This window comes from Felis catus, chromosome D1 (genome assembly GCF_018350175.1).
Source record: "Felis catus isolate Fca126 chromosome D1, F.catus_Fca126_mat1.0, whole genome shotgun sequence".
Classification (NCBI taxonomy): Eukaryota; Metazoa; Chordata; class Mammalia; order Carnivora; family Felidae; genus Felis; species Felis catus.
Window position 1 is genome coordinate 1704834 of NC_058377.1, and position 17909 is coordinate 1722742.

The window sequence follows — 17909 nt, forward strand, 5'->3', positions numbered from 1 at the left end:
TAGGCTCTTTCCATAATTTGGCTATTGTTGAGAGTGCTGCTATAAACATTGGGGTACAAGTGCCCCTATGCATCAGTACTCCTGTATCCCTTGGGTAAATTCCTAGCAGTGCTATTGCTGGGTCATAGGGTAGGTCTATTTTTAATTTTCTGAGGAACCTCCACACTGCTTTCCAGAGCGGCTGCACCAATTTGCATTCCCACCAACAGTGCAAGAGGGTTCCCGTTTCTCCACCTCCTCTCCAGCATCTATAGTCTCCTGATTTGTTCATTTTGGCCACTCTGACTGGCGTGAGGTGATATCTGAGTGTGGTTTTGATTTGTATTTCCCTGATAAGGAGCAACGTTGAGCATCTTTTCATGTGCCTGTTGGCCATCTGAATGTCTTCTTTAGAGAAGTGTCTATTCATGTTTTCTGCCCATTTCTTCATTGGGTTATTTGTTTTTCGGGTGTGGAGTTTGGTGAGCTCTTTATAGATTTTGGATACTAGCCCTTTGTCCAATATATCATTTGCAAGTATCTTTTCCCATTCCGTTGGTTGCCTTTTAGTTTTGTTGGTTGTTTCCTTTGCTGTGCAGAAGTTTTTTTTATCTTCATAAGGTCCCAGTAATTCATTTTTGCTTTTAATTCCCTTGCCTTTGGGGATGTGTCAAGGAAGAGATTGCTACGGCTGAGGTCAGAGAGGTCTTTTCCTGCTTTCTCCTCTCGGGTTTTGATGGTTTCCTGTCTCACATTCAGGTCCTTTATCCATTTTGAGTTTATTTTTGTGAACGGTGTGAGAAAGTGGTCTAGTTTCAACCTTCTGCATGTTGCTGTCCAGTTCTCCCAGCACCATTTGTTAAAGAGACTGTCTTTTTTCCATTGGATGTTCTTTCCTGCTTTGTCAAAGATGAGTTGGCCATACGTTTGTGGGTCTAGTTCTGGGGCTTCTATTCTATTCCATTGGTCTGTGTGTCTGTTTTTGTGCCAGGGAGCCTCATTTTCATGCTACCAGTATTTTCAAATGAAAGGGGAATGTTGGTCTGTCCCCAGGATTCTATAGTCGGTGAGTAAAACTCTGCTGTAATCAGACCATGTGGTGACGCTAATTCATTAGCAAAATATGGCATAATTATTTTAGTGTTTATTAAAAGCATCTGTTTAAAAATTTTTTTAATTTTTTGTTTTTTGGGTTTTTTTTGAGAGAGCATGAGCATGAGCAGGGGAGGGGCAGAGAGAAAGGGAAAGAGAGGGAATCCCAAGCAGGCTCTGTCAGCGCAGAGCCTGATGCAGGGCTCAATCCCACTGAGTCACTTGAGTGACTGACACACTGAGCCTTCCAGGTGCCCTTAAAATAATGTATCTTTATCAAATATTAGAAATCTCGACATTTTATATGTCAGAATTTCAAAAATTGTATAAAATTTCATGTTTAAGTAAATTGGTATGTCGTACTGGTTAAGAACTGGAGTTAAAACCAGTCTAGTCAGTGGGTGATTGAGAATAAATAAATCTTTAAGAGAATAAGATTTTTATAGTAAAAGTGAGTATTTAACTCTAGAATTTACTTTGTAAAATGTCACCTGGATCTGTGTTTCCAAAAGGATTAGTAGCTTTTTAAATGATCTTTGCGACCATAATTTCCAGGCTTTTTAAAAATTTTGTGAATTTAAGATAAATATGAGATTTTTTCTGATGAGCAAGTCTGGTGCAACGTTTGCTTAGAATATGACAATTTGCATTAAGGATATTGTGCAAAGAATTAATATTCTTAACAATATATGCCTTTTTTTCTGAGTTAAAACAATGTTTCATAAATTTTTTAGAGTGTGGGAACTCTTCTTAATGTTTCATGTTATGGACATATTAGTACATATACTGAAAAATTTGGATCCTACTATATCCTGGTGTTTTTATTTAACACTAATCTTTAGTATTTTGTCCTGTTATTAGCCCTCAAAAATGTGATTTTTTAATTGTGTGGATATATAATAAGCCATTTTTGTATTCAAATTATTCCTAATTTTTCACTATTATAATTAATGCTTTGAAGCAGATACTTGTATATAAAATATCGGCATCTGCTTTGAAAATTTCCTTGGGTTAAATTCTCAAGGTGAAGTTAGTTAAGACAAGTGGCCTGGTGTTCATGGCTCACTTGCTCCCCGTGAAAGCCGCATGGTCTTCTGCTCTGATCCGAATTTCTGAGAGTTCTCTTTGCTCACACAACTGAAGACATGAATTAGCAATTCATTACATTTTTGTTAATTTGATAGGTAGAAAATGATGGCGTGTTGTTGTCTTAGTGCCTTAACAGTCTCTATTTGCCTTCTGTCTTTTCTGTCCCTTGTCACTGTTGTTTGTACTAAGCAGAATAGCGAATTTCTGTAATAAATATTTAAATAAGTACATTAAATGCTGTTACAGATACAGGGCTTGTAAATGTTTACGTATATTCATGTTGACACTCTAGGAGTTTTTAATGTGCTGTCCTTTTAAAAAAACTGATACACTGGGTGATAAAAAACTTTAGTATTGTAACACAATCATTGTTTCATGAAAACTTCTTGATAGTACGTGGAAAACATTTTACTAAATGAAATCTGAATGTGCTTAGAGATTACAATAATACTTTTTGAGTTATTTTGAAATGTATTATATAAAATCATTATAATGAGGTTCTTTCCCTCTAATAAGTCTTTCTCATGTCAAAATCTGTCATTTGGCATTTTTCAGTGCAGTCAAGGTAGATTGTTTAAATATTAATTGTAACCCCGTGAAGACTGTGATTGATGATCTCATCCAGAAGTTATTTGATACGCTTGTTCTTTCTCTGAAGAAGTGCATCCAGGGTAAAGACGCTTTTTGATTTTCATTTTAACTTAATGTTATATACAAAGGCATGTACTTTGATAGTTATGAAATGTGAATCCCAGTGATTAAAATCGACCAAGCTGGAAAGTATCATGAAATGAAATGTGCTTCAAATGGCAATTTTCATAACGTGGGAAAGCCCATGCCCAACTGTTAAGAGTCTAAAAGTGGAGGCGGTTTTGCTGTTTACAATATGCACCAGTATCAGTTTGGTGCCTGTAGTACTGAGGAAGGTAGGCGGTTCTGCCATCATGTATTTCTTCTCATCTTTTCAGTTACTAAGATTTTCCAAAATTCTGCACTGTGTCTTTTTCCATGAAACTGGGATGCTTTAGCATATTAGCTAAAGGATGGGAAAGGTTACCAATTTAGAATGAAATATACTAAGAATGAGTACATTTTAACTTTGTCAAAATTTTGAGGTATAACGTAAAACAACTAAACTTGTATGGCGCATTTCTTTGCTTATTCTGTATTTTAAAATTCTGTCGTGTGAGCAAATAATAATTTAAGATTTAACGTATGCCATATGGTGAGTACTTCCAATGCTCTTTGATTTTAAAATGATGCAGCGAAATATTTTTAGTGATAATAACATTCTATGTCACTGTTACCTGTTCAGCTCACTTACATGAAATTGATGCATTTGTAACCGAGGCTATGGACGTCTTAATAGTTATGCCCCAGTCTGTGGAAGAGATTGGCGATGCAAATTTGCAATACAGTAGGCTCCAACAGCGGAAACCAGAGGTGAGCATCGCCAAGTAAAGTTATCGATTGATTTTTATTGGACTGGAATGTTTCAATCAGGTAATTTTATGTGACCGTTGAGAAACATCATATAATTTCAGTATTGTAAGGAAGTCCACATAATCTGGCCCAATCGCTGAGCTCATGGTTGGACTCTGGTGCTATGTTGGTGCAGTGAAACAGTCTGAGTGAGAGTTAATATTCAGGAGTAGGTACAGTCTGCTAGGATGTGGCACATCTGAGTCAGACTAAACTTAGTAATTCATCCTGTTCCCTCCGGGGTTGTAACCTGAAGGGTGCGGTTTGAGCTGAATTAGGAATACACACGTTCACACACGTACACACACACTTGCATATGGAGTTATTATATTATGGATGGTTTTAACTAAGTTTAGAAGCAGCAAGAGACATAACTCAAATCACAAGAGAAACTTTGATGTGTCCTTCCTGCGTCATAGACTTCATATGATAAAGCTCGCTGAGAGGTGAAATCATATGCTTTTGTGGCGCATTCCACAGCGAGGGTTAGAGAGGAGTAAATGTGTGTCCGAGCTGCTGGGCTTGGGCCCCTGGAAAGCTGATGGTAGCATTTCCTGGGAATGTGGGTGGCTGGAGGGGGAAGGTGTCTGGAGACTGGAAGTAGTGGGGGGTTGGGACGTCAGACGGAAGTTGAGTGAGGAATAGGGACTTCAGAATGGAGACTATGTTTATTAATTGGATATAAATTTAAAAGTCATCTCTCCATGCATGAACTGTGAAGCCAGGGGATTGGATGAGACCATGTGGTTGATGGCGGACCATGGAGGGTGCAGAGCAGGGTAGGACATCCCAGCATTTACTGTGGGTATGTCAGAGGAGATGGCAGAGGACCCTGTGAGTGAAGCGAGAGGAGAGACAGAAAAGGTACCCTCGTAGAAACTAGGAGGAGAAACAGAGACGCTGTGCTGTTCCGCCCACGAGGCGGGAAGTGGCAGCGGTGGTAGGAAGAGTCCCTGTCACTCGACAGGGCCTGGGGCCGACCCGTGGGTGCAGGGGAGTCACGCTGCGGGTTTGAAGCAGCAGGGGCCATACAGAATCGGGCCATGATGTCTCTCGGGTGCCGTGTGGACTTGCAGGGGAGGACAGGAGGGCCCCGCCCGGGAGTCTGTTGTACTGACTTCTCAGGCTAATCTGGGTTCTGTCCACGTGTGGAAACCACAACCTGACTCTTCGTTTCTGCCTTCTCTGGCCTTCCTAGTACATCATGACTCAGTTTCACTTTCTCCGTTGTCCTTTTCTTAAATACTTTCTTTGTGACTGTTCCTTCTGTTCCTGGAATAGTTTATTTCTGTTCTTACCTAATCCCTAATCTTCATTCTTTGAGAAGCCTCCTTCTAACAGTTCCCTGTGAGTGGAAGATTTCTAATAAGAACTTCACCTGGAATAGTTAGAGCATTGTCTTTACAGACTCACAGGTTCCTTCAGTCCTTGTGACCATCTTTAGGATCCTTTTAACCTCTTTGGTAGAGTGCCATAGTTGAGTTTGTATATAGTAATAAGTAAGTATTAGGAACTTAATGTCCAGGAATTTAACAAATTATTTAGAACAGAAACCTTGATTTTTAAAAAAGCAAGAACAGGTTAGAATAGAATCTTTTTTTAAAATTTTACTTATTTTTGGGGCGCCTGGGTGGCGCAGTCGGTTAAGCGTCCGACTTCAGCCAGGTCACGATCTCGCTGTCCGTGAGTTCGAGCCCTGCGTCAGGCTCTGGGCTGATGGCTCAGAGCCTGGAGCCTGTTTCCGATTCTGTGTCTCCCTCTCTCTCTGCCCCTCCCCCGTTCATGCTCTGTCTCTCTCTGTCCCCCAAAAAATAAATAAACGTTGAAAAAAAAAATTTAAAAAAAAATTTTACTTATTTTTTATTTTAATTTTTTGGAGAGAGAGAGAGTACAAGTTAGCGAGGGGCAGAGAGCAAGGGAGAGAGAAAAGTGGGGCTCACCCGATGGGGGGCCATGCTCACCTGAGGCAGGGCTGGAACTCACAATCCATGAGATCATGACCTGAGCTGCAGTCAGATGCTTAACCAACTGAGCCACCCAGGCGCCACTTACTTTTTTTTTTAAGTTTATTTATTTATTTTGAGAGAGAGAGGGAGGGAGAAAAGAAGAGAGAGAATCCCAAGCGGATTCTTGCTGTCAGCATAGAGCCTGATGCATGGGCTCCAACCAATGAACTGTGAGCCTATGACCTGAGCTGAAATCAAGAGTCGGACGCTTAACCGACTGAGCCACCCAGACACTCCTAAAATAAATGGAATCTTGCAAGAAATTTGGTAAAATAGGTTGTTTTTTATGTTGTTATTTCTTCAACCTTTAGATTTTGCCCTTATTCCAAGAAGCTGAAGATAAAAACAGACTTTTACGAACTGTGGCAGGTGGAGGTTTGGAAACAATTAGCAATCTGAAGGCTAAGTGGGATAAATTTGAGTTGATGATGGAAAGTCACCAACTTATGATTAAAGATCAGGTAAGAACCTTTTAGTCATTGTGTTAACATGGAAACTTGATTTTTTTCTCACTGAAGATTCTGGCTTATCTTTATTCCATTGGAGCTCAGGTAGATAGGAATTTTCTATTGTGGATGAAATTGGCCTCCCTCAGTATTTCCGTACCGTAAAACGCTTTATTTAAATGATCATTTCCCGTATTTTGTCTTTATTTCCTACCATATGGAGAATTCAGGTAATCGTATTTTTGGGTTTCCTTATGAGTGAATATGTTTGCCTGCTATGTATGGTGACTTTTGAGGGGACACCTGGTAGTTAAACACACCTGTTGTACTCTTCTGCGTGGACACTGGAACACGCCTCCTCGGTTATGCAGCTCCCTGCTGGTGTGGCACAGCTGGTGGTCATTGGCCAAGCGTGTCTTATCACATCAACTTTGCTGATAGTTGTGGTGAATGCTGCTGATGACATGAATGAGTTTTTTTTTTTTTTATTTTTTATTTATTTTTTGAGTGAGAGAGTGAGAGAGAGTGAGATAGAGCATGGGAAGGGGCAGAGAGAGAAGGAGACCAAATCTGAAGCAGGCTCCGGGCTCCGAGCTGTCAGCACAGAGCCCGATGGGGGGCTCGAACTCATGGATTGTGGGATCATGACCTGAGTCGAAGTTGGACGCTCAACCAACTGAGCCACCCAGGTGCCCCTGACACGAATGAGTTTTTAATGATGATGCAGGCAGTATATCTCTCGTTACTGAATATTTATAGTCTGATTCTATGTTTTTGACATCAAAATTTTATTGTACTTGAAGTCAGTAATTGAAAACAATCTTTTGAAAAATTTGTTGTGGTGGTGTTTCACCTCTACCTAGAAAGTGCTAGAAATAAAATGTGAAAATAAAGTGAGATTTTACTATAAACTGAATTACATAAACTCTTTTGGCTCATAGATCGAAGTGATGAAAGGGAACGTTCAGTCGCGTCTTCAGATCTATTACCAAGAATTGGAAAAATTTAAAGCTCGTTGGGACCAACTAAAGCCTGGTGACGATATTATTGAAACTGGCCCACAAAGTACTCTTGATAAAAGCGCCAAGTCAATAAAAGAGAAAAAGATTGAATTTGATGATCTTGAAGTCATAAGAAAAAAGCTGGTGTATGTTTTTTCTTTAAAATGGATAGTAGACATTTTGATTTATATTTCTCTGTATTAGGCCAGAGGCTTTCTTGTATCTGTTTGTCTTAATGTTTTTCTATATAAACTTCTGAAGTTTTAAAAATGATAATTCTAAGTGCTCATGCTACTACTTTCTTAGGAGTTGTGGGTGGGGTCTATAAGGACATTAAAGGAAGCAAATTTCTGGTTAGGCTTAGAAACAGAACAGAAAATTAAGTTTACTTAGAAGTTACATTGGGAGTTGGAATACTTGTTTTCTGTGATTTCATTGTATTTAAAAATGAGGCCTATAAAATTAATGGGAAATTGCTTTCAGAGACCTGGAGAAGAAAAATGAACCTACAACAATAATATGAGGTTTCCAAGGAAAAAACCTGTTGCTTTATGTTACAAGTATTAAGGTTAAGTAAGCAGTGTTTCAGGTGTCGTCTCTTAGGTAAATGCTTCCATAAGATAGTGGTCTTCATGGGTGAGTGAAGGGTTTAGTACCAGTTAGATGAAGGGTATCTTATATTCTAGAATCTAACCCTTGGGTATTAATATTAATGCGATCTTTTATCAGTCCATGATATATGCCATTTTGAACCTTTACATTATTATCATTTATGACGTATGACAGACATAAAATACAGATGTTATCAATTCCACTTTGACTTCTTTGGAGAAATACATATTTATGAATTTAAAAGAGGTTATACTTAAGTAGTTAAAGTAAAATTCTTATGCAGTCCCCCACTGTCTACCTTCACTATCACATATGCACACACACACACACAGGGAATGCAGTTAAATAAACTTAGTGATATTTGACAGTTTTTAAAAATCTAATGATATTTCACTCTTTGTTTCCATAGTGATGATTGCCATCATTTTGGCCTAGAGGAGCCCAGCTTGTCTTTGGCAGATAGCATCTCCAAGGACATTGAGAGCTGTGCACAAATTTGGGCCCTTTATGAAGAGTTTCAGCAGAGGCTTGAGGAAATGGCCAATGAAGATTGGATTAGTTTTCGGTTTGATTCATAAACACTATTTAGATTCTTATAATTTGGTAGTGTTTTTTGGGAGGTACATTTTGAGGTGTATTCCTGGTCTCTTACAGGACTAAGACATATCTGTTTGAAGAATTTTTGATGAATTGGCATGACAGATTAAGAAAAGTTGAAGAACATTCGGTTATGACGGTGAAATTACAATCAGAAGTTGACAAATACAAAGTAAGATAGTTTTACTTTACTATTTTAGAATGAGGTTTGCACCTTTCACGTGTCTTTTATGCAGCTGAGTGAGCTGTACTTTTAGTTTCTGATTTTCAGTGACTCCGTTACATGAACAAACTAGGAGGTATGGAGTAAACCATAGACATTATTTATCTTTCTGCTACTCTTTTGAAAAGTTAGAACTAAGAAATTTATGGTTAAAGTTAAAAATTGGAGTGTTTATACCTCTTAGACCAGTTTAGGATGAGTCATTTAGCATATTTAGGATATAGGTTATTTCCTAAAATAATAAAGATAGAAACATTTTAGGTCATGTCTTCAAATCTGTGAAGCTACAACAGAAAGTTTGCATGTATCCACAGTAGTGTTTAATAAAAAATCATACACAATTCTGTTTGAGAATTTGATTTCGAGTTTGTTAAATAAGATAATAGAGTAATTAACATTTTATAACTAATCATTAAAGGAAATAACAGTTTGCATTTTGACATATATTCTTGTGTATACGTGTGTCTTTTTCTCTTTTAACAGACCGTAATTCCTATCTTGAAATACGTGAGAGGGGAGTGTCTTTCTCCAGATCACTGGCTTGACCTTTTTCGTCTGCTTGGCCTTCCTCGGGGGACTAGCCTGGAGAAATTAATGTTTGGTGACCTGCTCAGAGTAGCTGATACAATTGTTGCCAAAGCTTCAGACCTTAAAGTAAGAATCACTTGTATAAATATCTCATGAATATGACCTATGTTAACAGATGGTTTTGCTTTGTGTTTTATGTAAAAAAAACAGCAAAACTTTTTTTTTTCTCTTAATATAGTGACAATGTTCCGCTAGTCCATTATTCTTTCTTTAGTAACACATCTGAATCTGTATAGGAGTATAGAAGCAGCGTAAACCCCTTCCTTGAGAGAAAGAAGACAATATGAAATAAAAAAAAGTAATCTTGGTTTAAGAAGGGGGTCAGCTTCGGGGCGCCTGGGTGGCTCAGTTGGTTGAGCATCCGACTTCGGCTCAGGTCATGATCTCACAGTTCGTGGGTTTGAGCCCCACATCAGGCTCTGTGCTGATGGCTCAGAGCCTGAGGCTGCTTCAGATTCTGTGTCTCCCTCTCTCTGCCCCTCCCCCACTCGTGCCATGTCTCTCTCAAAAATAAATAAACATGAAAAAAAATTTGTTTTTTGAAAAAAAGAAGGGAGTCAGCTTTAATCGAAAAGCAAACAAATACAAATCATTTTATATAAAATACATTTAAAATCATGGGGTATATTATAAATACAAGCTAAGAGATAGCAAAATCCAGAGAGCTAAACCAAGAACCAGTTTGCAAATCAGGGTTAGGAAAGGTCTGTGGTACAAGGAGAAATGGTACCGCCTTCGGCCGTCTTAAGTGGCAGACTCTGTGTGTTGTGATCTGCCCGTTTGATGTAAAAATAAAAGGACTCTTGATGTCACATTGTTTTTTTCCTATTCACTATGTTCACCTTTGTGTTTGTTCAGAACTCTGGAGCCTGTTAGGTAATTGTGAGATCATAAAGTACAGTTGCTGTAGAAGATGGTTACTAACCACTTCAGCTGCCTCAGAAGTTAAATTTAAGTTACAGTATCATTGTTGAGGGCTGCAGAATTTTAAATAAGCCTGTTTTTGTGTTTTGCAATGGATTCTTGATTTTTCTTTTTTTAGAAGTAAAAAGCTTATGGCAGATCTTTAATATCATACTTTGACTATGTGAGATTGGATACTTTGTATCTGGTATCTCCTGATACATTAGCTAGTGATTAATTCTCTTGGATAACATGTAAAATATATTCACTTATTTTTTCCTTTATTGTGAAAAGCCAAATAAAAATATATTGTGTTATAAAATAAATATTGTATGGTTTATTTATAAAATTAATGTGGAAATAATAAATATGAATATTTTATGTTAAATAGGATTTAAACAGTCGGGCACAAGGTGAAGTTACTATCAGAGAAGCTTTACGTGAACTTGATCTTTGGGGAGTTGGAGCGGTATTTACATTGATTGATTATGAAGACAGCCAGAGTCGAACTATCAAGCTGATTAAAGACTGGAAAGACATCGTAAATCAAGTTGGAGATAATAGATGTCTTCTTCAGTCCTTAAAGGATTCTCCTTATTATAAGGGATTTGAAGATAAAGTGTCCATTTGGGAAAGAAAACTTGCAGAGTTAGATGAATACCTGCAGAATTTAAACCATATTCAGAGGAAGTGGGTGTATTTGGAGCCCATATTTGGCCGTGGAGCATTGCCGAAAGAGCAGACACGCTTCAGCAGGGTTGATGAAGATTTTCGGTGAGCACGGCTACGTGGGGCAGAGACACACGCAGCAGCTTTTTATTCGTGTTGGGAGGTGCTTAACACGAGCCGATTACTTTTACGTTATGAGTGTCACCTGTGTCTTCAACCTCTTTCTCTTTTGGATCCTTGTAAGGGCTGTTTTCTCTCATTCAGCCATTTGCTTCTTGAACCGTGTTGATCTGACCTCTGTCTTTACCACGTGACCTGATACTAACAGTAATGTTACTACAGTAGGAGAGGAATCATAATAGTACTAACATGTAGCTACTGTTGCCAAAAGTAACACATTACTCTCCTGTTGTAAATTTGATGGGCATTTTTCACGCCTCATTTTACTTCATCTCTGACTAGTATTTAAAAGCATCGAGCATTTCTTGTTGGAGTTTTTTCCCTTGGCTTCTGGGGTACTGCAGGTGGTTTTCTGGCCGGCCGGCCGGGTCCCCTTCTAGTTTCTAGTCCTCAGGCCTCTCTGAACATCCAGCTGTGGACACTCTATGAGATTTTGGTGCCAGGTCTCCTGTCACTGTGTCCCGCTCCATGGGCGGTCTCATCCCCTCTTCCGTCCTTGTCCACCTGTCGAGCCCTCCTTCTCTCCTGAGCCCCAGTGGTGTGGACACCCTCACTGTGCCAAAAGCAGGTTCACAAGCTTATCCCTTTAGCTCAGGTCCTCTTCCCTGTGTCTTTCTCGATAACTGACTGCTCAGAGTGGAATCATAGGGGTATTTGACCTCCCCCTGTACCTCCAAATCCAGTAGGTCACTGCATTTGTTGATTCTGACCTACTTCATGTCTTTATGTCTCTCCTGGTTTGCCTTTATTCTGAGCTACTTTTGTCGTCACTCCCTGGGTCCGTGGCCTCACTTGGGTTTGTGCTCATCCTCAGCAGTGAGCCTCGTGTGTGACCGCCAGAGTGGTCTTGTGCTGGAGAGTTGTTATGGCCCGTTTCCTTGAATTCTTTAGTAAACGTGTAAAGAGGTTTCCTGTTGTTCTGAGGATAGCGCATAGCCTCTCCTTGTCCACTTCCGCAGCCTTCTCTTGTGCGTTCTCTGTTCCCTTTGGGGATGCCAGCCTTGACTTGCTCGAACATTTCGAGCCCTTCCTAGGATCTTTGCCAGAAGGTGCTCCCCTCCTGCTCACTGATGTCTTCTTTCTATTCACCATGCAGACTCAGCCTCAATCACTTTCTCACAGAAGCTGTGGATTAGGGATTGCCCCGTTAGCTGCTTTAAAATACCTTGTACTTGTCCTCATTAGTATATATCAATATTTTATTTAAATAATTTGAGAAAATATTTAATATTTTTCTCACTGGACTATTATCTTTATGAGATGGGGCTAAATATTTGTTTAGAATGAACGAAATAAGCGAATTTGCAACATGGGAGGTTAAGAATGGTAATGGAGGGCACCTGGTGGGCTCATTCGGTGGAGCATGCCACTCTTGATCTCCGGGTCATGAGTTCGAGCCCCATGTTGGACATAGAGCTTCCTTCTGGGAGCAAAAATAATTAAAACATGGTAACGGGACATTACTAATTTTTGCCATTATTTCTTAGAAGAAACACAGTGGTGTTTTGCTTTTATAGTAGCGTTACCTCTATTTTATTTTAAGTAGATAAAAAATAAATGTCTCAATATTTCTCTTTCAGTCAAAAACTGTTAAAATGGAGGTAAAAATAACTTTTTTTCCTTCTGTAGATCGATAATGAGTGACATCAAGAAAGACAATAGAGTCACAACATTAACGACTCACGCAGGAATCAGAAATTCGCTGCTAACCATACTTGATCAACTTCAAAGATGTCAGAAATCATTGAATGAATTTTTAGAGGCATGTTCTTTAAAAATATTTATGTAACAAGTTGTAAAGTACTTTATTAGTTATTTGAAAAGATAAGGCTATTCTTTTTGTTGTTATCAGGAAAAACGCTCAACGTTTCCAAGGTTTTATTTCATCGGTGACGATGACCTGTTGGAGATCCTGGGCCAGTCTACTAGCCCGTCAGTGATTCAGTCTCACCTCAGAAAGCTGTTCGCCGGTAAGAGCCAACACTCCTTCAACAGGTCCTGCGTTTCATGTACCTTCCAGGCATAATGTTAGGCTCTGACGTAGGCTACTGAATAAAATGCCTGTCCTGCCCTTGGGAGGGATTTATATCTTGATGGGACAGGCAGCCTCACGAGTTGGCCGATCGATGGCCGTGGCTGTGGCTGACAGGTATGTGCTGTCGTGGCTCGTCTGTGGGACCCGTCGCTCACGTCTGCGGCGTCTCAAGGCTGGGTGGATCTGAAGAAGGTGTTGGTCTTAGCTGGAAGAAAGGTGTGAGGGCAGAAGGAATTGGCCGTGCGGAGGCCTGGGAGTGATGGGGAACGTGCCTCTTCATTGTCGAGCTGAAGGTTTCCTGCCTGACGTCCAGGTGGAGGCACCCAGAAGGCGGTTCCTGAGAGCAGAGAGGTCTGGGACGGGGGTGGACAGTCAGGGGTCCACTGTGCACGGGTAGTGGTTAAGCTGTGGGACTCGGTGAGGTTACCTGGTGACAGGCGTACGGTGATGGGACCCTGGGCTGCAGCAGTGTTGTCACTGTAGGCAGGTTATTGATTACTGAAGGTCTGCCAAAGAAATAATGATTATTTTCTCAAAGCATTCCATTTGGGGGAAGAGACCTGTGTTTTTCAAAATAACAAGAAAAAACTTTCATCGTGATCTTCACTTCTGATTAGGTATCAGTGAACTATAGGCCCACAGGCCAAATCCGGTTCACAGCCTGATTTATTTTATTTTATTGTATTGTTTTATCTCATTATTATTTGTAATGTTTACTTACTTTTCGAGTGGGGGGCAGAGGATCTGAAGCAGGCTTCAAGCTCTACGCTGACTGCAGAGAGCCTGATGCGAGGCTTGAACCCATGCACCATGAAATCATCACCTGAGCCGAAGTCGGACGCCGAACTGACTGAGCCCCCCAGGCACCCTCACAGCCGGATAGTTGAAAGTAGAGTTTCGTTGGAACACGGCCATGCCCGTCGTGGTCCAGAGCCACTTTCGTGCTGCAAGCACAGAGCAGAGAAGTTGCCCCAGGGAGGGCAGAGCTGTGAAAACCTAATGTATTGAGTTTCTGGTGCTTCACAGAAGCATTTACTCACCAGTGTATGTGTGAAGCTTTCAGGTCCTTTATCTCAGCTGTGATTTGGGCTGTGGGAGGCTTGGAGACAGCTCTTGGCATCAGCAGGCTTGCATCCAAACTCTGCCTCCACTCTCTCAGTGTCGTCTCTTACTGTCATTTTTCTAAAATGTTTATTAATTTTTGAGAGAGAGAGAGACAGAGCATGAGCGGAGGAGGGGCAGAGAGAGGGAGACACAGAATCTGAAGCAGGCTCCAGGCTCTGAGCTGCCAGCACAGAGCCCGATGTGGGGCTCAAACCCACAAACTGTGAGATCATGACCTGAGTCCGACCTGAAGTCGGATGCTCAACCGACTGAGCCCCCAAGGTGCCCCTTGTTTCCTGTTTTAAATTGGAAAGAATAACTTAGAGGGTTTTTCCTAAGATCAAAATTGGGTAATGTATTTAAGCTTTTGTTGTATACTGTTAAATAAAGTGTACAAATCTGGGGGAGGGAAGTCCCATTTGCCCTCCCTCTTTCTTTTGTCTCTTGTATCCTGTTAGTGGAGTTAGCAGTATATGTTCTTTTCTTTTTTTAATGTTCATTTATTTATTTTGAGAGAGCACACATGCATGTGAGTCGGGGAGGGGCAGACAGAGAGGGAGAGAGAATCCCAAGCAGGTTCTGCACTGTCAGCGTGGGGCCCTATGTGGGGCTCGAACTCACAAACCGTGAGATCATGGCCTCGGCCAAAACCAAGAGTCAGATGCTTAACTGACTGAGCCCACATGCGCCCAGTGTGTGTTCTTATGCACCTGTTTGTGTCTGGCCTGTTGTGCTCATTAGAATGGTTGGGAGGTCCCTGCAGGTACGTTTTGTTCCTTTTCATTGCGGAGTAGTTTTCCAGTGTTGGAGTGTGTCAGGTGTTCGTTCACTGGCTGGCGGGCATTTGGGGGCATTTGGGTTGTTGTCAATTTTTGGTTAGGAGAAGCTGTTCTGTTGTATAGGGGAATTAATATAATTGTCATACGTAATGCATATTATCAGGTGTATATTACGCATTCTGTGGTAATGATGTGTCTTGTTTAATAATGATATCTTTAATCTTTGTGCATTTCAACTGTTCTTTTATAGGTATTAACAGCGTGTGCTTTGATGAAGAATCAAAACATATAACTGCAATGAAATCTTTAGAGGGAGAAGTTGTACCTTTTAAAAATAAAGTTTTAATTTCAAATAATGTAGAGGTAAGTAATTCTTTTTCAACTATGAAAATAAAAAGAATTAACTGTATGAACTTTGTATCAAAAATAAATTAGTCGATTTGTAGGGTAAACTTTGGCCATTTAGGAAACTCCTCTTGTGTCTTAAAAAATAACAGGCACCTGAGTGGCTCAGTTGGTTAAGTGCCCGACTCTTGACTTGGCTCAGGCCATAATCTCACGGTTCATGAGATCGAACCTCATGCCGGGCTGTGTGCCGACAAGACTGGCTATTAATCTGAGCTCCTCAATTTACTAGCTGTGTGACTTAGAATCACAACTTTCCTGTCTATCAGATACTCATCTTACTATATGTTGCAAAGCCTGTTTATTAAAAATATGGCTTTATACCATATAGTGTTTGGAACATTAGTATTCAACAGGTACTTGTATAAGATGAGTTTTTTCAAGAGGTGGAATTAAAATTTCTTCTTGACCCTCACACTCCCAAAATGTGTTGTATGAAATGATTGTTTTATAAGATGATTTAGGTAAGCCTGAAACTAATGCATTTATGGAACGACTGTTGATTACTTGGCCCTGGAGCACTGGACGCAAACTGTCTGGGACATCTGACTGGTGTGCAGCGAATGCCAGACAGTGGTGGATTATATCGTATTGAACTGTAATCTTCACATTCCACAATTATCTTCAAACTTGCAGTTGGGGCCCATGGCTTATCCCACACTTAGCTGTACAGTTCAGCGACATGCCCGTTCCTGGTTAAGGCTCAGCATTTTATCGGATGTCGATTACACAAATGAAGTGATTGAAAGCACATGCTTGTTAGGTAGCTCCCATGTTTGTGCTTGGTAAAGAGGTGTGTTTCTGTTGTTTGCCCTTCCTTCCTTCTTCCTTCCTTCTTTTCTTCCTTCCTTCCTTCCTTCCTTCCTTCCTTCCTTCCTTCCTTCCTTCCTTCCTCCCTTCGTGTTTATTTCAAGAGAGTGACAGAAAGAGCACAAGCAGGGAAGGGACAGAGAGAGGGAAAGAGAACCCCAAGTGGGCTCTGTGCCATCAGCACAAAACCTGACATGGGGATCGAGCCCATGAGCTGCGAGATCAAGACCTGAGTTAAAATTAAGAGTTGGATGCTTGAGTGACTGAGCCACCCAGGCGCCCCTGTTGTTCTGTTGGGACCAGATGCACCGAGAGACGAAGAGCTTCAGTGGGAGCTGCTGGCCAGAGCAGGTTTGCCAGCAGAGGAATGGTGGGGTCTGGAAGCCCTGACTGTGATGAGCAGAGCTGTTGGTACCCTGGAGAGTGCTCTAAAGATAAAAAAGTCTAGAACTTTAAGTCTAGAACTTAGAGCTATTTAGCATTGTAGATTTTGTACTCCTTTTATTGCACATATAGTTTCTTAAAGTGATCAATAAACATTCACTGCTATTTTTATCAGTCTTTTTATGTTACCTTCCATTACCTTTTATTATTTTACCTACAATCAAGTGAAAAAAATGTGTTATTTTGACTTGGAAACAAAATTAGTTTTGTGTAAAGGAGCAGCGTAGCTCCCTGAGTAATAGACATCACCCTAATGATGCATTTCCTGTTTACATCACAGCCTTCTGAACATGGGCTCACCAGGAGAGCCTGAGCCCCAACACTTAGCCAGTCACTGTGGCCCTGATTTCCTGGCCTATCTAGCTTGATTTCTTAGAATGATGAAACCATGGGGTTACGTTGCTCGTAGTACCGTCATTTGTAGAGTTGATGATAGTGGCTGAGTACACTTGTATGGGTTTTCACGCTTAACCATGATCCCCAGAAGTGAAAAAATTGATTTCTTCCAATTATTTAAATCTTTCATTAATAAAATAAGTATGTCCTGTAAGACGATTTTGGGAGTATGAGGGGCAGTAAGAAATTGTAATCCTGCTTCCTGAAATAAATGAACAGGGTCACTCAACAGGGTAGGTGTTTGTTTTACGACTGCGTTTGTCATTGGTAATTCTGTTTCCAGACCTGGTTAAATGGTTTAGCCATGGAAATGAAGCAGACCTTGAAACAGTTGTTGGCGGAATGTGTCACTGCCGCACGCAGTCCTCCAGGTGTCGTGGACCCGTCCTTGTTCCCCTCACAGGTAAGCGGCCTCTGTCTGGGGCGGAGGGAGGCCAGGGCGTCACACGGCAGGCGGCTCTTCATCCGGCGGTTCGCACCGACCAGCTGCCTCGCTTCTGCGTGTTCGCTCTGTCAGCTGTGAGGTGTGCCGGACGAGCTGCTTGGCGGCCACGTTCTCTTCCAGCCCCGTCAGCTTGCTGTCACTCAGATGCCTTCACGCCGAAGGCATGCCGAGAGCCCAGCAGCACGGGCCGGTGGGGCATGAAGCGGGAGGGGGGTCAGTCATGTGGGAGTGCTCTGGTTCCCGAAGATTAGCCCGTCGTTGATGGAGAGGCCTGGAACCCGCAACACTGTCCCTGCCGCTCCCGCGGGATCATCCCGGAGACGGGGCTGGCAGGAGGTTGGCGGGGTGTCGGTGCAGGTCAGAGATCTGGCCTGGGCCCTGAGCCAGAGTGCCGGCCGGCAGCTGGGAGCCAAGGTGCACGCGCTCACTGGTCACAGGAACGCCCACCTGAAACACCAGCCGTGGATCTGCATCGTGTGAAACGTGTTCCGGGTCTCACCCGAGCGTAGTGCTAAGACCCGCGCTCAGTGCCCTGCGTCGCTCAGGGCTTGCTTCCTGGCTGGCTGGGGCTCAGCCTCCCAGCGAAGGGCACCCGGGACTTAGTTCTTGGGGCCTGTGAAGGGC

General features: G+C 41.5%; 1 protein-coding gene across 14 annotated transcripts in view; it reads left to right on the forward strand.

Moving 5' to 3' along the window:
• The window catches only part of DYNC2H1 (dynein cytoplasmic 2 heavy chain 1), a 353260-nt gene that overhangs the window by 34224 nt on the left and 301127 nt on the right, over positions 1 to 17909 (forward strand). For all 14 annotated transcript variants that reach the window (XM_045038203.1, XM_045038204.1, XM_045038198.1 and 11 more), the window contains exons 19-30: positions 2716 to 2831; positions 3476 to 3603; positions 5960 to 6109; positions 7036 to 7241; positions 8117 to 8272; positions 8362 to 8476; positions 9011 to 9181; positions 10410 to 10792; positions 12497 to 12629; positions 12720 to 12837; positions 15036 to 15148; positions 17124 to 17243. In XM_045038203.1, the coding sequence (XP_044894138.1) occupies positions 2716 to 2831; positions 3476 to 3603; positions 5960 to 6109; positions 7036 to 7241; positions 8117 to 8272; positions 8362 to 8476; positions 9011 to 9181; positions 10410 to 10792; positions 12497 to 12629; positions 12720 to 12837; positions 15036 to 15148; positions 17124 to 17243 (1909 nt within the window). The remainder of the gene's footprint in view (positions 1 to 2715; positions 2832 to 3475; positions 3604 to 5959; positions 6110 to 7035; positions 7242 to 8116; positions 8273 to 8361; positions 8477 to 9010; positions 9182 to 10409; positions 10793 to 12496; positions 12630 to 12719; positions 12838 to 15035; positions 15149 to 17123; positions 17244 to 17909) is intronic.